The sequence below is a fragment of the Plectropomus leopardus genome, chromosome 7 (assembly GCF_008729295.1).
Source record: "Plectropomus leopardus isolate mb chromosome 7, YSFRI_Pleo_2.0, whole genome shotgun sequence".
In the NCBI taxonomy this organism is placed as follows: Eukaryota; Metazoa; Chordata; class Actinopteri; order Perciformes; family Serranidae; genus Plectropomus; species Plectropomus leopardus.
Window position 1 is genome coordinate 20,279,389 of NC_056469.1, and position 22,726 is coordinate 20,302,114.

The 22,726-nt window shown below is 39.2% G+C and overlaps 1 protein-coding gene across 1 annotated transcript in view; it reads left to right on the forward strand.

Moving 5' to 3' along the window:
* Positions 1-22,726, forward strand: part of myom3 (myomesin 3) — a 79,248-nt gene continuing 56,522 nt past the window's right edge. The window contains exons 1-6 of the mRNA XM_042490301.1: positions 1-134; positions 3,203-3,329; positions 12,096-12,200; positions 18,438-18,591; positions 19,965-20,122; positions 22,425-22,517. Coding sequence (XP_042346235.1) covers positions 3,223-3,329; positions 12,096-12,200; positions 18,438-18,591; positions 19,965-20,122; positions 22,425-22,517 — 617 coding nt within the window. The 5' untranslated portion in view covers positions 1-134; positions 3,203-3,222. The remainder of the gene's footprint in view (positions 135-3,202; positions 3,330-12,095; positions 12,201-18,437; positions 18,592-19,964; positions 20,123-22,424; positions 22,518-22,726) is intronic.

Genomic DNA, 22,726 nt, shown 5'->3' on the forward strand with positions numbered 1-22,726 from the left:
GAGAGGTGAGACAGAAAGACTGAAGAAGCTTTTAAAGGAGAGAGACAGACAGGCCGACAGAAAAGGAAGTGGGATATATCCGTCCTACACATCTTTGTCACCCAGAGGACTTCACCTGTTCCTTTAAAGAAAGCGTGAGTGAGATTCCCTTTTACTCAGCCTTCATCTAGATCTAACCCAAATGACATACAGCTTTTTTTTGCCTTTCATCGGTTCAGACAGGTTGCTGACGCATTAGTGTGTGATAACCCCCACTGACATTAAAAAAATCACAACACATAGCCTGAATAAAACGCACACACTGTGCCTCCACAGTACGTCTGCATAATGCTGTTAATTATTATTCTTTATTTGAATTGTCAAAAAGGCTTCTTTTCTCTTGTTGTTTCTCCAGCTAGTTTAACTTCTTAATGGTCTTGTCTTTTGATGGCCTCAGTGGATGTATCTTTTAATTGCTCACTGGGGATGGCATAAAGCAAGCTCCTGACATGTTCAGACAACGGTTTCCCCTTCAACGAATAGAATAGTAAATCATTTGTCTCCTTGTTCCTCTGTTGATACAGTTTGGGGTTTTGTCCGTTATTATCACAAACCTGGAAACCGAGCTCTCAATTCACTCCGAAAACTGCACTGTGTAGAAAAGAGCACAGCTTTGCTTTGGTCCCTCCAGGGGCCCGGGTTCCAGACCTACCCATGGAGACTGATCAATTTTAATGTGCCAGAGGTCGACCTTCCATTAACAGCGTTCAAACAAACCTCTCTCCTTGCAATACAGTGAACTGCAACAAAAGAAACAGGGGAATCAGTTGGCCCACTAGCCTATTAGCCTGTAAGCTAACATTCTGCTGTTTTCCACAATGTAATTGAAGGAGATGAGAAGAAATCACAAATCGCACTTGTTCATAGTGCTAAAACAGGTGGTTGCTATTGGGATTGGGTGAATGAAGCTATCGCTCAGGCGCGACCCAATTCTGTTTGTTGTGCACATTCTGCATTCACTTCCCCAGAGCAGCCGCGTGATTAATGATGGTCAGGGTGAGGGCAGCAGCAAGGCGGACCTCAACTGATGAATTATTAGTGGCTCAACAGCCCACAAAGGGGTGATTCATGTGACGTGGGACGAAAACACACCTTTTCTTTACACCTACAACTAAAACCACACTGGACTCAAATGAAAAAAAAAACAAAAAAACTGCACCGTGTTTGGTACATAATGACTAACTGAGTAAAGGCAGATAATACAACAGCTAGAATAGTCCTGTGAGTTTGGAAAATGACTTCACTTTACTGTAATGCAGCCATTAAAATAAAAAATACAACACTTGAGATGTTACACAAGCCAAAATCAAAGACAATATCTAGTCTCATGTTGTGTCTCTAAAGCTTTTGTCTGCAGCTTGCAAGCCATCTTGCCTAGGTGTCAAGTAGAGCTGGGTGATAAATAACAAAACGGCAAGAACAGTCTGGTAAGTTCAGAAAATTAAATCACTTAACTGAAAAGCAGCCTTAAAAACCAAGAAAAGACAACACTTACAATATTACAATATCCAAAATCCGAGACAATTTCTGGTCTCATATCATGATATTGATATAATATCGATATACTGTCAAGGCCTGAATAGCATGTCTGTTGACATTATAGGCCATCACATTATGGGTTATTTTAAAGCTGAGCTGGTAGGTCAATTCATCCCCCCAAAAAACATAAAAATGCCAATATATTACTGATGCACCTTCTCAGATGTGAATCAGGGTTGGAAATTAGCACCAGCCACCAGCCAAATACTGGTAATATTTGCAACTGACTGCTAGATTTGCTTCACTCAGCAGCCAACCAAAACAATGGTAATCTTTTGAGTGGCTGATAGATTTTAGGATCCACCTGTCACAGTGGCAGATGGCCAAAAATTCTCATTTCCAACCCTGATGTGAATATTCAACTCAATCACCAGAATAAATATTGGCATTGTATATTTCTGCAAATAAAGGATATATGACATTTGTACTTTATTACTCAGTGCATATGTTGAAACTTACATTACTTTTCAACAACACTGTGGTTAACTTGTACTGTAGTTAGGTTTACACACAGAAACACACCGTCTTGGTGGCACAATTACAGCAGCAAATGCTGCCAATGTATCCCTAAACAGCCGGTTTTGTGGCCTGTAGTGGTCTGCAGCTTGTCAGCCGTCTCACCCAAGGTGTCACACCAGCCATCTAACACCTGGTGACAAACTCAGCTCATCTATATGTAATCAGAACTACATTACTTTTGATACCTTGATATGATACATATGAAACATGCAAACGTAACCTATCAATGGTTTGGAGAGACATACAATGCCAACATTTTCTTCTGGCGACTGGACTGTAATATTTGCTGTTTTCTGTGGTCTTCTTGAAAGGGTTGTTGTTGTTGTTGTTGTTGTTGTTGTTGTTGTCTTTGAGTTTTGGACTGCAGTTTGGACAAAAAGGCATGGAAAACAGGTCTGCATTTTTCTGAGATTTATGCACCAACCCATTTATCGAGGATATAATCTTCAGAATAACTAATTATGAAAATAATCATAAATTGAAGCCCTAGTTATTTAAAAGTTCAGTATTTTTCTAAAATGTTTCGAAAAATAACTACATATCCAAAGAATGGGTCTGTTTTTTCTATTTGAGTATTGAATATCAGACACCAATTTTCCTTTTCAAAGTGCATTAATGATCGAAACCCACTTATGGTGAGTGTGTTTGGCGCTCCTTTGCAAATGAGAGTCAGGAGGCTGACATGAGTTTGATGAATGATTCTGTTGATCCAAGATGTAATTGCAGCAGATATTGATTCAGAAGCATTATGTTATTAGCGGCACCCTGCTCTGTCTTTGGGTTGCTCGTCCCAAAACATTTCAAGATATCAGACGACTTGCACTTGTTTTGATAGCACTAATCTGTCAGGGGGATAAATAGTGCAGTATGAGGTCCCATCTGAATACAAAGCACAATATAAATAGTTGTGTCTCTTGCCATGGTTGAAGTGTCTACAGTGTAAAGTGGTCATTAATTTGGCAGCTCAGTTGCACTCAATATGAAGCATACAGCTTTGAGCTGGCTACAACGCCTTTAGTGTCTGATTTGACTCCCATTGACTCTGTATCACACTGCCTCCTACACATCTCTGCATCCTCACTCCAAGCCTCCCCTCTCTCCACAGGTGCCAGTTGAGAGGTTACCATGGAAACCAGGACAGTGATGCAGCGAGAGCAGGAGGAGCAGTCGTCCCAGATGTCTCACAGCATGCAACTGTCCTCCCAGATCAAAAAGAAGACCTTCTCTTCCAGGTGCAAACATGCTCTACTGACATCAGTGGTGGAAGAGGTTTTCAGATCATTTAGTTTAAGCTACAGTCTGTAACTTTTATGAAAACAACATTTTGTCATATTTGATGAAACTGTCACTATATCCAGAAAGTGCTGCATAGTCTGTTAAAAAGAAGTCTGTTAAAAAAAAAAAAGGTTCTTCCTCCTCCTCCTGCCTCTAAAGGTGTTTGCAACAACCTATCAGAGCTAAGGAGTCTTTGAAGTAGCTGTCAATCTATCATGTCAATCACTGCTTGAGTATTGCAGTGACATTTGACAGCGCAGATTAAATATGAATCAAGATTCTGTTACTACATTGTGTTTTTCTCCCCTAAAAATGTTTTCAGAAACAAGTTTTAGTGTACTGTTTAGCTGTAAATTAGAATGTTTGCTCCAGTCTCTTAATGTTTCTGAAACAAAAATGTTTCTGTAACAACTGCGTTGTGGTCAAACTGTTAAATGCACTACAAGGAGGCAGAGGAACACCTTTTTTTAAAACTGGTTTTCTGTCCCATTCTCCACTGTGTGGATATAGTTACATTAATAGCAAATCTGACAAAAAGTTATTTTGATAAAGGTTAGGTTATAAAGGCTAGTACAGCTTTAAATTCAAGTATCAGTAGAACAAAGTACTTCACAACCACATACTACACCACACCACCTCACAGTAAAAGCCCTGTAAATGTTTGTTTATAAAGATTTACATCTTCAAGGAACAAATGGGCTTGGAGCTCAGTGTCACAGATAACTCGGAAAGTATTAAGGGACAGACAAGTGCATTACTGGTTTTGGCCATTTCATGAGATTTGTTACCAATAACTGAAATGTAAAAGATCTCCAACCTAATCCTTTAAGTAACACTCTGCATAACTTTAATAAAGTAATTAAGGATAAAATCTCTGAGTTTCCAACTACAACAGTTTAGGGGAGTGACTGTAAATGGATTTACAGCGACCAAGGCTACATTCACAAAGTGACAGATGTTTGATGATTGTACTTCTGTCCTGAAACATCTCACACTGCAACCAATAACATCACACACAGAACAACAACAAAAAACACTGCATCTGCACTACAGGCATTTGGGGTAGTTGGTAGGTCAGATTGCCTCATTCTGCATATTAATTAGCCATGTGCTTCTTTTTGGGAGTGTGTATTGTATTTTCAGAAAAATACTGAGAAATTTGTTTTCAGGATAACAGGCTGCTGTACAAAAGGGGTCTCAGTCCACTAGCTCTATAAGCAGCTACTGCTGGTAGTTCCTGTGGAGAGAGAGCTGTGACTTTGACCAGGAGAGGAGTCAGGAGAGGTGGGCTGCGATGTGAAGGGTTTCACTGAGGAACATTTCCTCCAAACTTAAGTAAGGGCGACATTCCAATATCTCTGTCTGCGCCTCACGACAATACTGTCTCACATGTATCCAAGCTGTCACAATCAGAAAGTGTCTGGCAATTGGGCTTTGTTGGCCAGTGACTAGGCCTGTATTTGAGGCCAGCACAGATCGTGACGTATGACATGGAAAAAGCATGGATGTATGGGAAAAACACACATAAATTCTGATATGACCGCACAAAGGTCACATGGTGATCAGCTATGTAAAAAAAAAATGGAAATCTGTATTCACACTGCTTTGCATTTGTTTGTAATGAAAACATACCCTAAGCACAATAGTCAATGATGCATAAAAGGTGGCTGTTGGGGGAGGACAAGAAACATTTGGCTCATTTATTTTTACCACCTGTATCATAGTTTTCTTGGTCTGCAAAACTGATCTGCATTCCCCTCACCTTTGGGACAACACTGCTCCTGTATTTCCTGCCTGAAAGGAAGCTGTATAATTGCGGGTATTATTCAGTAGTGGCTTGAAAAGTTCATCTTGTAACACTTCAACACTGAAAAACATAATGTTTATCTTTAAAACTCATCAAGTCTCATGTTCAGTCCTTAACCCTGAATGTAATTAAAACAAGAGGAAAATTCTGCCAACAAGTTAAGATAATTCAGTTTTATTTCCAGTGTAGCATCTCTTGTTTCAGGCATTTTTCAGAAATTACTTAAATATCGGATAAATGGCACTTGAGGCTACAAAATTCGTGAAAAAAAGCTATTAATACCAAAACCAAGTGAATTATCTCACCCTCACAAGCTAATTTATTCATTTGTTTAAAAAACTTATGCTGGATTAATGGATTAAGTTGCATATTAAGACTAAGATTGTTTTGCAATAAACCTACATCTCACCAATAGCAGAGAACATTTCCAGTATCAGAAAAAAAGATTGTTCTGTGATGTTTAAAGTTTCTGCCTTAAATGTTTGTTTTTAGAAACACTAAAGTAGTTCATTTGATTTGTGTTGTGTTGTATAAACTGTCATGGTTGATCACACAGTTGGAGGATGGCAAAGTATTTATTAAACAGAAACATATGGCAGGCTGGTTATTCTGAGCTCAGTGAGACATTACATCCACCCAAGTATACCCTGCGGGCCACTGGTGGTAGCTGCTTGCACAACACATTCACATACAGTATTCACAAACAGTCTGTGTCTGGTATTAAGATGCCTCTGGTTGGAGATGAATTCACTGCCTCAAGATTACACTTCAACACAGTGTTTCTAAATATGTTAATAATGTTATATTTCAGTGTTTTTCTGCAAAACCTTAATCTGATGGTATTACAGGAGTTTTCAGCATGCTTCAGTAGTGAAGATACACACACACACACACAGTATCACTGCAGCATCAAGTGTCAAGCCTAGAAAAAGGGACGTGTTCCAGTCAACCAGTGGCTTGAAAGACAAACACAAACAGCAGCAGATGGGATTGCAATAATGCAAACAATTTGAGACAGAACAGCCCTCAAAATAAGCAGTGAAACAGTGACCCGTCAGATTAAAAAAGGAAACAGGCAGCAGCTTACTTTTAATGTCAGTGTGATACATGAACTGTCTCCACTTTTTCCTGGAGGGAGGTCTGAGATATGATGGTATGGTCAAAGTTAATCCCTGACCTTGGAAACAGCAGCTGACAAAACAATCCAAGATCAAGATTAAACTTTGAACTTCAACTTTTACGCAAACACAGACAAGAAAAATATTAAAGGGAATTCTTCAGCCTGGCTGCTATTTCCTCGTTTTGTTTTACTCAGCAACTAGTGATAACAATGATTTTTGAAACTGGTCTAGTATTGAGGAAGAGCTGCAGCTGTGAAGCAGGCTGCAATGTGATCCATCATGGCAATAGTGCACCATCAATGTCCACTAAAAATGCTTGTTTTTGCCACTGACAGGCATGAAATGTTTCTCTTTAACTTCAGCTTGACGTGTTCTGTTTGGTATTGTGTCTTACCAAGTCTTGCTCAAGGAGAAGTCTCATGAGAGTTGACTTGTAGCAGGAGGACAGTAACAAACAGACTACAAAAATGTTTTATTTCTCTGTAGGGTCCTTGTCAGACACTGATAACAAGTTGAACCTGTCAGAGGCAAATACTAGCACTTTTAGATAAAGTGCAAAGTGCATGATTGCCCTGAAGGATTACAATGCAAACTGTTTCACAGTTGTTGACTGCAATGCTCTTGCTCAATACTACATCAGTGTTTAAAAGTGTTGTACCCATTAGTCACTGAGGGCATTTTCATTTTCGGTACGACTCATTCGTTCCACACCCCTCTTGCTCAGCTGTCACATGAGTTATGTTGTTTCATACCTGGGTACACTTGTGTCATCATTTAAAGTGAAAAGGGCACCACAGACAGACATTGAAACCGTTTAGACTGTCATCAGTGAGGATCACCTTTTCAAGTGGATTCAGGCAAGGATCATTGTACTGTACCACAGTACTGTACTCAGTGTTCACATTAATCAAATAAACTAGACTTTGGGGTCAAGCGTACCAGATCCGGGCCCAGGTTACTGATGTGACAGTGCCCTTAGACACAACAACATTGGAAAATAGGGTTTAGGTGAAAGAAACACCAAAGTCTTCTTATAGGTGCTCAGAAAAAAATGGAAATCTGAGCTTCTAAAATTCCATGACAGCTGGGCTGTTGATGAAGATTACGTGGCATGAATAAAAGCTACAGGAAAGCTACTCTGTGGAGTGTGAGATAAGTTTCACCCAACACATATTCTGTTTCTTGTGATGTTACATTCTTGCTTAAAATGTTTCTGTAAGTCAGCCTATTTGCTGCTGTTCAAGCCACTGACTTTATAGCTTAAGATGATTTGGTACTATTACTCAAATACAATATCAGCAATGTAACAGCCTCTTCCATCATCAAGGAGGATAGTGGTGTCTCTTTCTACACCTGCACACACTGAGTCACTGTAGCAGAAGACATGTAGAAAAAGAAGAAAGAAAAATCACACGGCAAGCACACCAGTGTTCCCAGATGGTTCCAGTGAAATCTAATAGAAATCAATTCTAGACCTGCCCTAATAGTCTCAAGTCAAATTTGCCTCCATTTTCACAGCCCCCTGCTGCAGTGCATTATTAAATTAGGCTTACATGGGGGTCTGCAATCTCTATTGCAGTATAAAGGGAATTGGACCCATTTTTCTCCTTAGGGTTGATGGAGATAAGCAATTATTCTATCAGGGATAGTTCAGTCCAACTTAAGGTTCATCTCGCTCTTTGTTAGAAACAAACGAGAAAGAGAGGGCGGGTGCATTGTGAAATTTATACTTAGAGCATCCTCAGTGGGAGGACACTCAAATTTATCTTCATGTTAGACTCAACAAAGTGGTCCCTGGGTTTGTTTAGCAAAGAAATCACCAAAAAAGAACAGTACTGTTCATAGAGCTGAGTTTTAGGTATTGAACTATTCTAGTACTAGTACTAGTTGTTGACACACACACAACACTGAGGGCAGACCATCCAGTGCATCTTAGTTTACATCAAGTTAATATTTTGAGGAAGCATGTTTTTTATGAACACATAAATGCTCAACTTCCATTCTCCAGCACACCGCAGCAGTTTCAGCACCCTCATTAGTGTCTGTTTGCTTTTGTGGGTGCACGTGTGCATGTTCCTGTTTATATGCATGTTGTGAGTGTTTGAGTCCCTGTGTGTATATATCTGTGGGCTGTATTTGAGCGATACTGGCCAGCCGTAGGCTCTGCACTGCATTATTCAACGGCCCGAGCCTCTCAACACACACTCAAAGGGAACCTAAACAAAGGAAAAGAGAAAAATAAGACGGCAAAAGCAGAAGTTGTCCTCTGAATGGGGAAATTTCCCAGCTTAGAAAACAAAAGAAAATGAGAAGTCATGTCAATTTGCATTGTTATTTGTCATGTGGCATGTTGAAAGCAATGCCTGAGGCTGGATGTTAGCGGCAACGGTAGTTGGGGGTGGTGTAGTACACACCTGGGTAAATAAACAGTTCTGGCACACAAACTATGAATCTTCTGTTGCATTTATCCGTTTCAAAAGATCTGTGCTGTACTTTAATATACTTTACTTTAACGTCAGGCAAAGCATGCTAAAAATATAAATTACACATGAAAAACAAGGGAAGCATTCAAGTTAAAATATCCTCTGACTGTGTTTGTAATTACTCTTGTTAAAAGGGCAACAGTCATCTCTGGATTAAGGAGGAGCAAAAATTAATGCATCTCTTATTACAAAAATGCCTTTCATTCCCTCAAGTGACCTTGTTGCTAACAACAAATGCCCCTCTCCTGTTTATGGGGGTGCACATAGATAAGGTCAGCTCAGTTTATAGTTGGTGCTTTAAATTGAGAGCTTGTGCTTTAGTGTAGACTTACTCGTGTGTGCCTGTTGTCTGTATGTGTGTCTGCATGACTATGATGAAGAGACTAATTTAAAAGGTCCTGCAGAAAGAGACAGCAGCTGTCAGCGCTTGTGATTTAGAATCACTTTACCGTATGTGTCCAGTGACTGCTTTGTATGTTAAGTTCATCATGTTCAGTTTGTGTTCCAGTTCATCAACTGGAACACACACAGCCAACAGTTGACACAGACACATTGTGCATTAAAAACTAAACACTGCAGATAATTACATGCTATGATGCCACAACAATAACAATTGCCACTGTACCATGAACAACCTATTGGTTCAGATCCAAAACCCTTTGGCTCATAAACACCCCACTGTCATTGTTTGCTTACACCCGCACGTCAGCAGCCCCTGTTCCTCCTGATTATATAAGCTCCCTGTAGACAATAGCATGTGTATTTGTACACCAGTGAGTAAAAGGGGAACACTGACAGAGCAGAAGCAGCTGATGAAGGTCATAACATTTCTCAAACTTAAAGAGAACAGGTCACACACTAGGTTGGTGGTGGAGGAGGTATTTTTTTTTACTCAAGTAAACATACAAATACCACAAAGTAAAATAAAGTATCAAAAGTAGAAAAACATACCCTGTGACTGGTATACTATAACTGACCATTGGGTTATTATCACCGACTCATTAATGTAAAAGTCGTTGTAGATGGTTGAGTAGGAGCTCATATTAACTAATTATATTTTATCATCTATTTTATCTGCTGATTATTTACTTCATTGATGAATCATTTATTTATTTGTAAAAATTGTGAAAAGAGTCAGTCAAATGAAGTCAGAATTAAAGACATGAAATGTTTTTACGTAAAAAAATTATACACTCATTCTGAGTTTGATGCCTACAACACATTGCAAAATATTGGGACAGGGGCAACAAAACAATGAAAAAGTTGTGGATTGCCCAAAAACACCTGTTTGAAACACGAATAGTGCAAGGTTCACCACTTTGTGAAAAACTGCATGGGCAAGTAGTCCAACAGCAGAAAAACAATGTTTCTCACAGCACAATTGCAAGGGATTTAGGGATTTCACCATTTACAATCCATAATATCATCAAAGGATTCAGAGAATCCAGAGAAATTACTGCAAATAAGGGGTAAAGCTGGAAATCAACACTGAATGCGCATGACCTTTGATTCCTCAGGCTGCACTAAAAACCGACATGATTGTAATAAAGGATATTACTACAAGTGCTCAAGAAAACTATAGGAAAACATTGTTGGTAAACACAGTTCATCACTACAAATGCAAATTAAGACTCTATCTTGCTAAGTGAAAGCCATTTATGAACAACATTCAGAAACGACAACGGTTTCTCTGGACCCAAGCTCATCTGAGATGAACCTGTACAAAGTGGAAAAGTGTACTGTGATCTGATGAATCCACATTTTACATTGTTTTTGGAAATCATGGACGTTGCACTGCTTATTTCAGCAAGATGATGCCAAACCACATTCTGCACGAGTTACAACAGCATGGTTTCACAATATGAGTGCAGGTATTAGATTATGATTAGTGTCCAGACTGTCTCCCATTGCATATGTGTGGTACATTATGAAATGCAAATCACGACAAAGGAGACCCAGACTGTTGAGCAACTGAAGTTGTATATCAAGGAAGAGTGGGAAAGAATTTCACTTTCAAAACCTCAACAATCCATTTCCTCATTTCCCAAATGCTCACTGAGTGTTGTTAAAAGAGAATTTGGTATAACACAGTGGTAAACATGCCCCTGTCCCAACTTTTTTGGAACTAGTTGCAGGCATCCAACTCAGAATGAGTGTGTATTTACAAAAAACAATAAAGTTTATTAGTTAAATACAGCAAAGAACAAATACATGAAATATCTTGTTGAAAAGGATTTGCAAATCGTTGCATTCTGTTTTTGTTTATGTTTTACGCAGCGTCTCATTTTTGGGGGAGTTGGGGGTTGTACTGAATTGCAGTACTTGAGTAATTGTTCGTGGTGACATTCCACCACCGAGTTAGGCTTTTTACCACACGCATGAGAGGTAACTAGTAGACAGATCAGATAAAATACCTTAAAAACATTGCCCCATGGGTTCCTGTTAGAAAACAAACTGAAGAGAGTACACATACAGTTTATGCCCAACAGCAGCTGTGCAACACAAAACCGCAGCCAGCACTGACAGTGCTACCATTGTAGATGACTTAACTCTCATCTCTTGCTTGTCAAGAAAAGATGGTTGAAATTACAATACATTCACATCTGAATCTGCAAATCCCATTGTTATACTTCAGAAAACACTGTAGTGCATGTTTATACTGTGCAGTGACAAATCTGCTGTGCCACACAATGAACCACATTTTGTGGCTTACCCTGAGCTGCACAGATTGACAGAGGGTATTAGTGTGATACTGAAAGCGTATTTTAAAGAGGATCTGTCTTTCACGGAATCTCTCCTCTTTGTGGTTTATGTTGTTCTGTTTGATTTTGGTTTGTCAATGTTTACCTTGCTAGTTCTTCACAACAGAAAGAGAGCAGATACAAAATATCCATTAAAGTTGTTCTCAGTCTGGGGATAAGAGTTGTCAGTTTTAAACAGAATCCCTGGAGTGCTTGAATAAATGAAACCTCATGCATATAATGTTTGCCCACATTAACCGGAGCGCTCTCTGATGTATGGCCACTTCTGCTGTTCAGACAGAGAATGGGAGAACCACTGCTGCTTTCTAGTGGCAGAGGAGAGTACTGGTCTGATGAACTTGAGATTGGTAATGTGCCAAGGACCATGACAAAACAAATAGGCATGCTAATGTGAACACTCAATCCTTCCATCAACAAATAAATAACTGTGAAGGATGACAAGGAAAAATGTCTATTTTTCAATCTTTCACCTGTGTCATCTGATTATATGCAAGCTATCTTGTGTTAATCAGGCTTTGTTTTATTTTCCAACCTTCTCTGATTGTGATAGTGATGAGGAAGCCTCCTACTCTGATTACTATCCCATCATCCCTGCTGACCTGATGTCTGTCAAGGAGATCCTGGACATGGAGAACTTCCCCCGTCACAGGACATGGTGAGTTATAAGATCTGGCAAAATATGGCAGATGTTTGTGAGGGGTGTATTACATGGAGACAAGCCTCTACTGGGGTGTACATAAATATTACAATATTAATATATATAGATTTTCCAAGAAAATCATTTAAAAATCGTTTATGGGCAAAATAATCAGACCCAGATATGTCTGTGTTTCACATCACATTCATTCACAAATCAAATGTTATATCGCCATAATGCATTGCCCTACATTGCCCACAATGGCCTCATATACCATGAGGAGTTAAAGGGATACGGCAAAAATCTCTTACAGGCTGACAAAAATATACACACACACACACACACACACACACACACACACACTGTTCGGTTATTTAAAGCACACTTGTGGCTACCACCACACATACACATACACGGTCATCCCATGGAAAACGATGGGATATATTGGCAAAAATGGTATATAATATTCATGTGAGTGATTTCTTTAGGGTAGAATCACTTGCAAGTAAGAATCATGTTTTCATAACCTTAGAATGAGACATCTACTTATGGAATGGCTCCTCTTGCATTGAGTTCACTATGTATTAATCAAGAACGGACAAATCACACACTGGCTTTAGGTCGGGCCATTCGCATTTCTGCATTTTTCACGTAGGCAGTTCAGATTAATTGATAATCATTAGTTGCAGCCCTACTTTTAATAGCCTCCATCTGCAGCTCTCAGTTACAGCACATTATGCCTTTACTCATTTTGGATTTGAATCTTTAAAGTGTACAAAATGGGCAACACCTGCAGATGAGCCTTTTCGACTCATGCTAAAGTAAAGGACAGTTAGCGAGCCTCCACTTTTTTCCAGAGGACTTCCTTCTTGGATGATGCATGCTTGTCATGAAACTCTGCCTCTACATCAGAAGTCACCACCACATCCTCTCTCTCCACCTTCTCAAATAAAGCAGAGTGGGTCAAGTTTCACTGGTGCTTTGCCCTGCAAGCAATTGACAGCACATGAGCTCTTATGCCAACAGAGAGTCTCAATAAACATCGGAAATCAGAGCTATTTCTTTGCTCTCATCTGTCTGTAAAAGGCCAGCTGGGGACTTGTCCCATCATTTGCTGTCTTACGGATGTCTTGAAGTCAATAAGCCATAACCATTCAACTGAGCTATGCAGTGGGATCCTTTGTGTTTGTATTGAAGGGGAAGAGGAAAGAGACTTACATCCTATTGGAATTAAGCAGAGCTAAAACGATTACTCAATTAATTGATAGAGAAAAAGAAGCCACACATTTTCTTCACGTTCCTTCTACTTTCTCAAATGTAAGACTCTTTTCACAGATTTTTTTTGTAATATATTACAGTAAACTGAATATCTTTGGGTCTTGGACTGCTGGTCACACAAAAACAGTTTTTTACAGTACAATAACGGTTTCAGAAAATATCACGGTTTCACAATAACACATTATTAAAGAATATTATTAATATTTGTTACAATGACCTTAAATGAGTGAAAACAAGGATTTTTTTTTTGTTTTGGTTTAACAAACATTTTACCGCTATAACTGAAACTAGAAACCATTTTTTAAAATGAAAGTACAAATCGAATAAAAAAAAAAAAGAGTGTAAACAGACTCCCTTTTGAAAATGGCTGAAATAACGGTGAAATTCTCTGTCTGTCTGAGTTGATGTTTTTTAATGCAGTAGATAAGTAAATGTACATGGTATGATAACCCTCAATTTTCATACCACGGTATAACTTAAAACCAGGACACTGCTGCAAACCTAGGCTCCAATTAATTGTGATAGTTTTTCATTCAAGAAAATGATTGGCAGATTAATCATCAATGAAATAATAATTGGTTGCAGAGTCTTAGACGGAAGTTGTAGAGACCAGATAACATATAACAGTAAGTTATTATCCACATGAGTAACAGGTCAACTACATAATTTAAAAAGAAGTCAGCATGCGGCTGGAGGCTTAATTTCCTTCCACAACAGAATGTATTTAAGTTATTAGTGAATCAGAATCTGAGAGGATTTTGTTGATGACATGTATGAGCCATCTTTTACTTTTTAAGTGTCTTATGATCATGTTGCGAGGACAGGATTACTGCTCAGCTGTCATGGAGAGGATGTAACAAATCTAAAAATAAGTCCCAAAATAGGGAGGTTTAGGTCACCAGGAACAGGAAGTGAGGGAATTGTTGCCTCTTGTCACAGGATTTGCTTTACCGAAATCCCTTTTCTACTGTAGGGGCACCTTGTCCTGTCTGGGTCATGCAGTCTGTGTTGGGGCTCAACAGCACTTTTACAGTCGAAGGCTTAGTGGCAGCCTCTCTAATCCGTCCAGAAATTGATTAGACTCTTGTGTCAGAAAAGGATTTGACATCTCTAATGTATGTAGACTTCTTCATCAGTACTAAAAATAACTTTGAAAAGAAGCATTGGCTACAACAGCAAATAGATGGATGGACAGAGGTCACTATGAGTACTGAAGGAGAAGATGGGTAATACTAGAAGATAGAGTTGCCAAGGAGGGAGAGTGAAAATGGGGGAAGTCATTGAGGGTGCAATCACATCCTCTTGAAAGATAAAACACATCTGACAGCGAGGAGCTGCAGTGATGTGGCCCTGCCAACTTGGCATCTTCTGAAATGCTCTCTCCCATGCCACGACCAGAGTCTCAATCCATTCTGCTAACATGCTTAGTAGGGCTGGGCCATATGGCTAAAAATGTTACCACGACACAAAATATTCATATTGGTCGATATCAATAATAATATCTACCAAAAAATTCAAATACTCTCTCTTTGAAGTTTAAAGGCTGATTTTTACTCCTGAGTGAAAGTTGAAGAAATTATTTTGTTAATTACTGTCTTCACTGTCATTTATTGTCAGAGCACGACAAACAGTTGCCTAACAGCAGAACATTTCACAAATCTGAGGTAGATTCAAAACAATAATTGATGAAGAGATGTTAATTCTGGTTAGCAGCATGTCAAAAGCATTTAAAACATTCTGTAAGTGTTTTAGTGACATTGGAAACTGAGTAAACAGACAAAACAAAGATCTCAACTGTGGTTACACCCACAATTTATAATTTCTGCTGTTTCTTTTTAGATTGTTTTTAGGGCATTTCCCCTTTATTTGAGAGGACAGATATTAGCGTGAAAGGGGCAGAGATAGGGGATGACATGCAGCAAAGGGTTGAGGCTGGAATTGAACTCATGGCCGCTGTGGCAAGGACGGAGCCTCTGCACATCGGGCGCCTGCTCTACCAACTGAGCTACTGGGCACCATATGATTTCAGCTGTTAAACAAAACACTAACAAAAGACAGACGACGATGTTGTGAAGTAGTGATGAAAGCCTATCTGACAAGACAGAGGCATGAAACATCAGGTTAGTCAGTCATGTTAACTTGCTCATATACCATTAGCATTAGATGAATAGTCTTTACACCTACTGTAGCCAAAATTATGTGGCAAATTCAATAACGCTGCAACATTATCCATGGTCAAAACAATCATTTTAAAAATGTCTTTATGCTCATTTAATGTAGTTCAGTCTTCTTCTCCTGATTAATGGTGGGTGGTATCTGATGTTAGGTGCATTACCACCTCCCTCAGCTCGCATATGGCTGGTTTAATTATATGAACGATTTATCAAACATTTATTATATCACTATCGAGGAAAATTATACTGAGATAATTATCATTTTAAAGGTGTAACAATACATCCTTTTATTAGTGCACTGATTTATATTCCTGGGATCATACTACATTGTTAGGTAAAGAGAAAGTCGTCCTTCTAGTGTGACGTGTATCGATCTAAAATCATTTTTCAAGGCATTAGGCACTAAGAATTTGTGCCTTGTATTTAGCATGTCAAATGTTATGAATGTGAATGTATTTTTTATACTTACAATGGTAAATAATTGTAAACATAACTCTGTTTCACGTATCGTAACACGCATCGTGTTAATGTTAAAACATATCGTTACATCCCTATATCATTTTATCGCCCAGCCCTAACGCTTAGTTCTAATTCAACGGTGCTGATCACTTTCAGATTTTTCCACCTATTAAAGCTTTCTACCTTTTCATCTAGCGAGTTTGATTACCTCCTGCAATTTTTACATCGAACCTTGATTCTTCGTAAATCTTATTGCCCTGAGAAGCACTGAGACGAACCCGGTATGGATTGATATTTTGAGGTGGAGGCTGGAAATCTAGCAACGCTGAAGATGACTGACTCCTCCCAGGATGAGAGTGAGGAAGGAAGGATGAAGTTGAAAGCTCTCAAGGATTGGCACACTATTTCTGGAAAGGCCTGAGTGCTGCAGGATGCCAGAGCATGACATTTGTTTTGATTTGTGTGGAAATGAATGCACTCCATCTTTGTGCGTTGGCAAGTGTGGCTGCAATTGCGCATTACTATGTGACTCACATAATGGTTTCTCAACTATCTCCTCCCCATGCTAAGAAGGTAACATGTAAGTTGTTCAGCTGACTCATGTATGCCTGGCTTGTCTTGGCAGAAGGGGCTCGCTGTTGTTTGCGCCAATGAGCAATATTAAAATTTCCATTTAGAGCAATAATTAAGCCATAAACCCCCTCATACCCACTGACTTGATGTGTTCCAGTGGTTCATTCCCTCAAGGCTTAAAATCTCTGAGCCTACAGAGATTAAAAATACTGACAGACACACACTTTACTAAACGAGCCCGTGGCAGAAAAGTAAAAATCATGTTTCTGAGTGCCTGGGAGTCTGAGTGTATGTGGGTACGCATTTGTCTGCACATGCATCTACACATGCATGTATTTATTTGCATATTTATCCGTGCTGTTTGTGAATTTCACAAAATTACCACAAGCATTTGTAGGGCCATTCATGTTCTAGTGTCTATCAAAGCTCAGAGAAGTGTTTGTGAATATTTAAGATTCTGTCTTTCTGATTGTTGTGGCTGTGTGTGTATGTGTGTGTGTGTGTGTTTGAGTGAATTTGTGTTCAAATAATTAAGCCTTGGGGACTGTCAATCAACTGATGGTTCAGGATACACACCCCTCTGGCGAAGAGAGAGAGGAGTATTAAAACACATTCATAAGGAAGGCAAAATTCATGATTGTGTGCGTTGGAGTGCATATACCTCCATGCATATGGATGAACTGCATTTACACAAGAGAATGTACAATGTCATGTACTTTGATATATTCACAGCTACAGCATAGCGTGCGTGTATATATAATAGACTACCAGAGGGCCTTCTGGTTTTGTGTACAGCCTTTATAATGCACTCAGAGTGCAAGTACAGCAGCCATAGAGCTGGCGGAGGTTCACTGTGTTGCAAAACGACCTCCAACAAGGACGTATATCATGAACTCACTGAACCCATTACGACCATTGCGCTACTTGCTATGAATCATGCTGCCTTGACAAAGAAAGATAAAAATTGGTTTCTTCTGAGAGAAAAGACGATCACAACCACCTGCCTTCTCCATGACAACCAACTTGATGACAGGGAATTCAAGGATGTCACACAGCAACAATTTGAACTGTCAACACCTGAAGGAGTCTTGGAGAGGCGCATATCATCATGTGAGAGTGTACCGGCAGCACCGCATCTCTTCACAGTGATGTGAATCAGCAGTGGCAGCGGGGCTTGATATTCCACTCATAAAAACACCAACTTCTACAAAACCTTTGAACGTGTGTGACAATGGTGCTCATGTGAAATGACACGTAGGTTTAAATGGAGCGGCAAACCGCCCTACCTCATCACTGAGCCTTTTAAACGACAAACTGCCAAATATCATTAAAGTAGCAATTGTCTGCAAATGGACTGGGACCGAAAGAAACGTTTATGTGCCGAAAGAAATCAATGTAAAATTGTTGTTTTGTTTCACTCAGAGGTCGACCAGTGCTGTTACAGCCGTATTCAAACCTTTGTCTGAATTGCTGTATCTACTTGTAACCTCCTCTGATTAAGGTCTGAATTGTTCTGAGAGCCTACTCAAAATATTAAAATAAAGCACAGTACTTCCTGTCTACTCTTGGTTGGAAATAAAATAAACACTTCAAATGTGTGTTTACTACAGCTTATAACAGTATCACAAATGGTGCATGGTGAATAAATTGGTAATTTGGTCATTACTGTGTTGGTATTAAGTTTTGTAACATATTCGCTAACTAATTACACAAATAACAGTAAAAGCAATCATTCAAAATATATCAATCATGTTGCGCTGTGTCCCACCAGGGAAATCCTGAGGGAAACTCTGGCTGCTGAGGGAGAGTATCACAGAGACAAGTGGACCCTGTTTGGGAACGAGGCTGAGAAGGTGGAGCTGGATGTGATCAGGAACCAGCGTATTCTACGCACACGAGTTGACAAAATGACTCTTCGCAAGCAGGTAAAATTCAGTTTTGGTCTTGGGAATGATCTAGGACTAACTTGTGGTCAGCTTCGTCAACACAATACTACTACTCATATTCCCAACCATATTCATCATGTTCTTAACTAGAGATACTCTGATATCATTTTTTCCTTCTCAATACCTTTTCCGATAGCTGAACTTGCATATCAGCCAAAACCAAGAATTGTCTCGATACAAATTAAAAAAAAAACAAAACACTTTTGTATATTACTAACTCTGTATGGATTTGAAATGATTGCTTTTATTGTTGTATGGCATGGCTAAGATTAAACCCTTGTAAAACACAAACTAGTATACAAAAAAAGAATGCCATAACTGCTAAACTGCAGACATTTTGCTAAGAACTAATGTTACACTGTTCACCAGGTATCAGTTCTTCTTCACCGCTATACAAAAATAGTTGCCACTGGCTGCACTACGCAAACTGCTGTGTAGGCTACTGTTTTAGAGCAACAGACAAGAACTGATTTATGGGAAAACAGTTGTTTTACCGTATATGAGACTAGTTGGAGGTTTGTTAATAAGTTATGTGGGATATAAATAATTGCAAAACCTTAAAACCTAGTGATATGCAGTTGAGAACCACTGATTTAGAGCAACAGACAACATGCTGTTTCAGTATAAGAACTTAAGACCAGACTCTTACAGTGTTATGTCATGCCCTACCCACTAAACTACTCATGATGTCCATACAATCAAATTATATTGGTTTTGTTTTGCCTAATTATTGTGTCTGGTTTATCATATTTGAGCTAACCAGCACTTTATGGTAAATACCATCCTGTTTTAAAGACTTGCTTGCAAACATGTGATGAGGACTTGGCTTGAATTCACATCTTCCACGTTTGTTTTTTCCTATCTTAAATAAACTAGAAAACAATGCTGTTATATTTCCCCTGCACTGAATGAAATACAAGCAAAGCAAATGTCTGCAATGTCTTTAAGATGGGCTGCAGAGTGGATGTTAAAGACAAAAAAAACAGCACTGTGCAAAACAAGGTCACATCAATGACCTAGTTTAATCAACTTTGATATACCAGAGATAAAAATATCAATGTTTTTAGTGGTTAGTTGCTAAATTTATGCATTTTTTCTTTTCTTGTTTGCGAAGATGTTTCTCCAGCGCACAACCACCATCACTATTCACAGTTCCATTTTTGTATTTCCTTAGTTCATCTGTTTCTCTCATTCAGTTTAAATGACTTGTGAAGCACTTGGATGCTTGCTGTAGGAAAAAAAGTTTACTTAAGAGAGACTAAGAATATATTTATCATAACATTGCTTTTTCATTTATCTGCAAAATCTATTTATTCTACATTTTCATTTTCTTGGATCTGTCTGAGCTACAGGCTGAAAAAAGGGCATCTGCCCACATGAAGTACCTGGAGCGTCTGAGTCAGAAGGCCCCTGACTTTCCAATCCCCCTGAGAGCTCACACTGTCTGGGAGGGCATGACGGTCACACTCTGCTGTACCGTCCAGGGCTGTCCACCCCCAAAGGTCACATGGTAAGAACTTCCATTTCTGCTGCACTCAATTCTGTTGGCCTCCACTGGCCTATGGTGATTTGTTCTCCAGCAGTTTCTGTTAAAGTCTTGGGTCATACTGCAAACTGATGTCATTCTAATTTAGTTTCTCGCTTGGTTAGAGCAGAAAAAGTGTCATGGCCCAAAGTTCCAACTTTCACAGAACAACTACATAATGTGTACAAAGATGTGCACTCCTGATATCTTACTTCAGGCATTTCCAAAGTCCATAGCCCCTGAGCACAAAAACCATAGCCCCTAAACTCAGTTTAAATGGCCCTGATAGTACACCTGGCTTGCCACACAATATTGGTTTATCAAGCAAGATCATTTTGCATTTCTCCTTTCACCTCATAATGGCAGTACTATTATATAATGTGTAGACATGCATCAAGTACAAACTAATGTGTTTCCCTAATCAGACGATAAACAACAAGGCCACGGCAAAGAAGCGTCAGCAGTAAGAACTTTTAGGAGCAGTGAAAAGTTGAAGACGAAACAGTTGAGTTTGTAAGGGAAAAAAAAGTAATAACCCATTTGATGCTACAATCAGCTGTCTCCCAGGTGTTTTCACATTAATGTGGCCCCTACTACAAAGGTTTAGACACCCAGTCTTACTTTAACTGAGCTGAAACTATCGGTCGATTAATCAACTGGTCAATAAGCAAAAATCTATCTGACAACAAATATGATAAATAACCATTTATGTCAGTTATTTTTTTATTTTGGCTGTTTTCTTCTGTTTTCAGACGACTGTTTTCAGAGGATTTTCAGACAAATAAAACAAACAGCTGAAAGATGCCACTATTTCACTGACTATTGAAAAAAGTACGAAAGAAGAGTGATGAAAATAGTCCTTACACCTGGGCCACACTGCCTGTTTGAGCAGCATGTGCATGCTGCAGAACCTGTTTTTTTTATTTTGGCACCCCTGTTAAGCCAGAATGCCTGTATGAGCAGCACATCTGGAGATTCTGAGTCTCACAGTTTTTTTTTTTTTACATGTGAGCCTCTAAAAATGTAGGGCTGCAATCAATGCTGGACTGCACAGCATTGTTACTGCAGTGCTGTTGCAGAGCACCCTGCTGCTAAAACTACTATATTTCCACAACTAAAAGCTACTACTCCACTATTTTATGGTTTTAATTGTGACATATTTGCACTTGTGTTTCATCTAAATGAAAAAGGACTTTTGATACTAATACTGATTTCACATTATACAACTTTACACTACAGATTCAATGTCTATTGGTCACAGAAGGAATATGAATATATCTGTTTTACTCAACCTGTCCTGTTTCAATTTCAAAATAAAATCCCTCTGACAATGTTTCAGTCACCAGAATCCTCTCAGTTGTTAACACAAGACTTTTTATTGTGACATATTTGCATTACCATGTTGTTGACAATGCAGTGGCTTGCACGGCTCCTTAAAGTAGTGGAGTATTAGTTTTTAATTGTTGAAATATAGTAGTTTTAGCAGCAGGCAGCTCTGCAACAGCACTGCAGCGACAATGCTGTCTGCGTGGACACCGCAAGTGTGTGAGCCACAGCAATCCAGGTAGTTGTCACATGCTGCTCACGCATGAAGTGTGGCCCTTGCGTTGGTTGCAGCCCTACATTCTATCATTAATTTATGGCTCATCCATAATACAGTGAAATACTGTTGAATTTGTCATGAGATCATTAGAAGTATATCATTAGAGGTGTGAGAGGTAAGGTGCTAGGTTAGGTGATACACCTGTACATGCAAATGATTGAATACAGAGATGAGACTATTAGTCCATGAGTTGCTTGCAAGAAAAAAACAAAAGTCATGACACTACAGTTCTGAACCCTGACTTGAATATCGTCATCTGAATTAATATGAAATTACCTGAGTTAATTCAGGCAACGTGCCAAACTGTCGGCCTTGATACTTAAGCTGCTGTGAGAGCAGCTGATGGATAGCCTGATGGTACTCAGTATTCATGAACATAAGCCGTGATCCAGAATAACTTGAAGCTCATGGGCTTCACCATCCCATATGGGACCCATCGAGCCCAATGAGCTGCAAAAGGCTGCCCTCAACAGTGCCCAGCACAAGAAGGAATGAGAGATCAAAGTGCCCCTCTGGTTGTTATAGATTCAGCCAAACTAACATTTGAATAGTGAAAGACGAGCATAAGTAATAAGCAGGCAGGATCATGAACCATAAGTGAAGCCCATTGTTCACTTTTCTTTTGATATTCAAAAAAGCCTTAACTTTTGCATACTCTGATCTATTTCTAACTTCCTGCCGCAGGTATAAGGACGGTGTGCGTCTGAGAATGTCTGACCAACCATGGAATTACCATCTTGAACAAAAATTTGGTCTTAACACACTGGAGATCAGAAGGTAGGTCATTTGCCCAAATCCCTAATTAAGGCAGAAAATCTCTGTGCAGAAAACTGTTTGAGTATGAGGCAGGGGAAAGTAGGATGGGGCATGTGTGGATAGCACGACCTTGCCGTCGATTAATTTAGAATAAAATCAATTATTTAAGAAACTTTGGGGTAACGTAGGAAATTGTGGTGTCATGAGATAAAATGTGGCTTTCCACCTTT